The 5,000-nt window shown below is 51.1% G+C and overlaps 1 protein-coding gene across 1 annotated transcript in view; it reads right to left on the reverse strand.

Moving 5' to 3' along the window:
- Positions 1-5,000, reverse strand: part of dgkg (diacylglycerol kinase, gamma) — a gene marked incomplete at both ends in the record, with an annotated part of 96,729 nt that overhangs the window by 28,533 nt on the left and 63,196 nt on the right. The window contains one exon of the mRNA XM_084451487.1: positions 614-678. Coding sequence (XP_084307613.1) covers positions 614-678 — 65 coding nt within the window. The remainder of the gene's footprint in view (positions 1-613; positions 679-5,000) is intronic.

Consider the following 5,000-nt stretch of genomic DNA (forward strand, 5'->3'; position numbering starts at 1 on the left):
CCCCCCCTTGGGGAGAAAGTGTGACCTTTTCTTTCCTCAAACATTTTCTCCTCGGGACTCTTCCCGTACGGCGGCGCCCCCCCTCGCATCCAGAGCGCACGAGTCTGGGTGACATCACCGAGTCGGCCGCCGCCCGTTCGCCAGGCCCGATCTGATTGCGCTCTCTTTATCGCCGACGACAGAAACAGAACGCGAGCTCGCGTGATCGGGGGGGGGGGGGGGGCAGCCATGCCGGTGTTATCTCTTCCCCGAAACTGAGGAGACAATGGAGAGGAATTGAGTTGAGGACGTTCAGTCTCCCTTAATATATTATGGCTTTTAAAAGAGACGGTATTGAAGGGGATGCGGTTGGATAAACCACTGCAGAGCATTTAATTAAAAGGCTTTCTTCTCTGGTCGTCTTCCTCTGCCATGTGGAGATTGCTTCTATTGTGCCAGACTGATGTTGACAGGGGTTTAGTCATACAGCCCGGCCAGGCCTCGAGAGTCTCCTGGGCTCCGATAGTTCATTTTAATGAGGAAGACGGGATGAGAGAGAGAGAGAACAGAGAGAGAGAGAGAGAGAGAGAGAGAGAGAGAGAGAGAGACTCACACTGGGCGTCGGTTCTCTCACCTGCTGTTGAACTTCTCCGGGTGCTTCTCTCTCATCAGATGGAAGCGGTGGGCGATGGAGGCGTCCTGCAGGGGGAGACAGAGAGCAGAGTCACCTGGAGGGCAGTTCCCCACTCACGTCCCGCCCCACGGTCCTGCGTGCTCACACCGCGATGCGTCGCGCGGGCGAAAAGGCCAAAGGTCACTGAGGCAGCTCTGCCCTTCCGTCTCTCGCCTATTCTTTCTTTCATCTCGTCTTTTCTGAGGATTCCCTTTTCCTTTCATATCTACTCGACATTAAACTTAGATCGTGTAACAGGCGGGTAAGGTGGGGATCGAACCCCTGAACTTCCGCATGGGAAGGTAGATGTTTGGGTCTAGGAACCTAAAACATCTACCGCTAGACCAAAGAGGGACCATCTACCGCTAGACCAAAGAGGGACCATCTACCGCTAGACCAAAGAGGGACCCCCCCCCCCCCCCACGCGCACGTGATCCGGAGGAGATGTTTGTTGTTTCCGTGACAAGCAGGGCTACTCATCACACCCGCATTCCAGACCCCCCCCCCCCAGCTCCGACAGCAGGAGTAAGGAGGGGGGCTGTCGGAGCTGGTAGTGGCAGCTCTGATAACCCCAGCGATCTGGGGAGCGAGCCGGGGGTCTCTGGGGTCAGACGTGGCCCGGAGCTGTCGTGTCAGGAGTCGTTAGGCACCGAGCCGTACATCAGCACCGCCCCCGCATTTGAACCCTGACCTCTGGGCCAGGGGTGGATGTCATCAGTCAACGAGGCCACCCTCACGATGACCCCACTTAAGGAGATATCCACGCCTGACCAAGACCAATACCAGCTGATTAAAATCTTACAAAACACACACAGGATTACAGTCTAGTGCCTAGTCTAGTTCCTACAGTCTGGTTCCTACAGTCTGGTTCCTACAGTCTGGTTCCTATAGTCTGGTTCCTACAGTCTGGTTCCTACAGTCTGGTTCCTACAGTCTGGTTCCTACAGTCTGGTTCCTATAGTCTGGTTCCTACAGTCTGGTTCCTATAGTCTAATTAATATAGTCTAATTAATATAGTCTGGTACCTATAGTCTGGTTCCTACAGTCTGGTTCCTATAGTCTAATTAATATAGTCTAATTAATATAGTCTGGTTCCTATAGTCTGGTTCCTATAGTCTGGTTCCTATAATCTAGTTCCTATAATCTAGTTCCTATAGTCTAGTTCGTACAGTCTGGTTCCTACAGTCTGGTTCCTATAGTCTGGTTCCTACAGTCTGGTTCCTACAGTCTGGTTCCTACAGTCTGGTTCCTATAGTCTGGTTCCTATAGTCTGGTTCCTACAGTCTGCAGGTTCTTGGTGGGATCATTCACATGGCCTTCTGCTTCTGGAGCAGAGTTGAAAATGTGAACACTAGCATCTCTCTAATGGAGTGACCTCCGGTTGACCGTGAGTCGGGGGAGATGTTGTGGGAGATCTCTAGAGCCGTGTCCAGAACGCTGGAGGGCCAGAGTCCTCCCTCATAGCCATCCTGTGTGGGGGGGACAGTTGGACACTCATACCCGTCCTGTGTGTGTATGTGTGGAGGGGGGGGGGACAGTTGGACACTCATAGCCGTCCTGTGTGGGGGGGGGGCAGTTGGACACTCATAGCCGTCCTGTGTGGGGGGGGGGCAGTTGGACACTCATAGCCGTCCTGTGTGGGGGGGACAGCTGGACACAGGGAGGATCTCACTGGACTAACGTGATTTTATTAGGAGGGGAGGATGTTTTCTGGGAATTAGTACAAAGAAGAGGTGTGTGTGTGTGTGTGTGTGTGTGTGTGTGTGTGTGTGTGTGTGTGTGTGTGTGTGTCTGTGTGTGTGTGTGTGAGAGAGATAGTGTTTGTGTAAAATGATACTTAATGGAGCAATGAGAAGCATTTCACGACAGGCTACCAGCCGACGCATGAGAGCCCCAATGCTGGCAGTCATGACTGGGAACCACGGCTGGTCTGTTCAATATTCGACTGCTACATGCAGTAGATCTGCTCGTGGCACCCTTCCAGCCTCTTCCGTTATTAGAGGGAAATGTTGTGAGAAACCTTGACGCGAGGTTATTAGAAACGTTACATGCTGCGACACACGCAGACAAAACTGCACGGACCGTGAGCACATGTGAGGAATAATGGTCACATGACTGTGACTCCCTGCTAAATAAACTACAGTGTCTGAGTTTTTGGTCTAAGATGTGTCATGTGACACCTGGTTTGGTGAAAACCACCACACTACATAATGCTCTATTCAAGAATTTAATTCTATCCATCCGTCCATCCAATCATCCATCCAGTCATCCATCCATCCATCCATCCAATCATCCATCCCTCCATCTATCCAATCATCCATCCATCCATCCATTCATCCAATCATCCATCCAATCTTCCATCCCTCCATCCATCCAATCATCCATCCCTCCATCTATCCAATCATCCATCCATCCAATCATCCATCCAATCATCCATCCAATCATCCACCCACCCATCCATCCATCCATCCAATCATCCACCCACCCATCCATCCATCCAATTATCCATCCATCCAATCATCCATCCATCCATCCAATCATCCTATCTCTCGCTGTCCATTGGCGCTGGACATCTCCAAAGCCAACTGTGCATCGAACTCAACCAAAGTGTGTGTGTGTGTGTGTGTGTGTGTGTGTGTCTGCACATCCTCCTCAACCAGACCAGAGCTAACGTGAGACACGCAGAATCTTAAAAATAGCCCTGCACCTGCCTGTTCAGCCAGCCGGGGGATATCAGATACATCACAGTGGAAGGTCTGGAGACACCACATTCACTACTCCTACCTGCATGATGTAGTATGTGACAAACAAACATGACTTTGACTTTAAACCATACTACCACAACACCACCAAACCACACCACCAAACCACACCACCAAACCACACCACCAAACCACACCACCAAACCACACCGCCACCACTGTGGTTGTAGCCTGCTAAGCCGTAGCCAAGGCATCGGTAAACAAATTCTTCAGCCAAGCTCAGGCTTCCTACCACAAATACATGACCACACTGAACAGTTACACAACTGGTGGAGGTGTGAGGACTGAAGTGTGTGTGTGTGTGTGTGTGTGGGGGGGGGGGGTAAGTTGTTTACTGTCTTTGAAGAGGAATGAAAAGGAAGAAGCTGAACTTGTGACAGTGGTTTGCTGCATGTCCTGTGTATCTGGGCCAGACCCGACTGTGGCTGCCGCTGGTGTACCCAGCCTTCCGAAAACTATTCAAAAGAAGCTTCACGTGACTTTGTTATTGTCCAGTCCAGCTGTCTGGCGGCCAGTCACAGCGGTGCCCTGGAACAAAGCTGGCTTTGGCAATACGCGACATTTGCTACCACCCGTTGTTGCCTTTGTGGTGAAGGCTGTTTATGATCCTGCCATTTTGAAGCTTGGCGGGGTTGATGCACGGTTGCCTGTGTCTGTGTGGCTGCTAGGAGGCTGGGAAACGGAGATGGACAAACAAACAAACAACAAACAAACAAACACACATTCACTGGAAAATGTCACCTTGGGCCCCATTTTCCCAGTTCCCAGGAGGACGGAGATTGACAGGTGTCCTTTTGGGAGGTGCTTGGCTGGCCCAACATCAGATAGAGCTGTTGTCTACTGACAGTTTCACCTCAGAGATTCCAGTATGGGGAGATGTCATATTTTATAGGAGTGATGGAATTACTGGTTGTGCAATCCAAACACACAGTCCACTCAACACCCCCTGGACAGGCCGGCAGGGGGGAATATGAATATGTCTGCAGTTGTTGAACATAAGTATGTCAATAAGAGAGAGCTGTAGTTGTTGAATGTGAATATGTTTGTAAGAGAGAGCTGTAGTTGTTGAATATGAATATGCCTCTAAGAGAGAGAGACAGGGAGAGAGAGAGAGAGGGAGAGAGAGAGAGAGAGGGAGAGAGAGAGAGAGAGAGAGAGAGGAAGAGAGAGAGAGAGAGAGGGAGATAGAGAGAGGGAGAGAGAGAGAGAGAGAGAGAGGGGGGGAGGGAGAGAGAGAGAGAGAGAGAGAGAGAGAGAGCGGTAGCTGTTGATTTCGCATGCCCATACAGGGCTAGCACAGCTAGCGGGGCTCTGAGGCAGTGTGGTGTCCATCTGTGTCCCTGTCACCGGGGCGGTCGGTAGCAGGATGACTCACTGGAGAACGGTGCCTTGTTTCTGTCCAGAATATGACTGTGTGCAGAAATGTACCCCGCGCTGCAGTGAGCTACAGAGTCCATATGGTTCGTATTTTAATGCATGTTTATGACCTCCTCGACTTACTGCGTTAATGCGTGTGTATGTGTGTGTGTGTGTGTGCAGGCTCAGGGAGGATGGGGGGGGGGGCTGTTGTCCTCTTTTCTTTAAGG

Source organism: Borostomias antarcticus (genome assembly GCF_949987555.1).
Source record: "Borostomias antarcticus genome assembly, chromosome: 17".
In the NCBI taxonomy this organism is placed as follows: Eukaryota; Metazoa; Chordata; class Actinopteri; order Stomiiformes; family Stomiidae; genus Borostomias; species Borostomias antarcticus.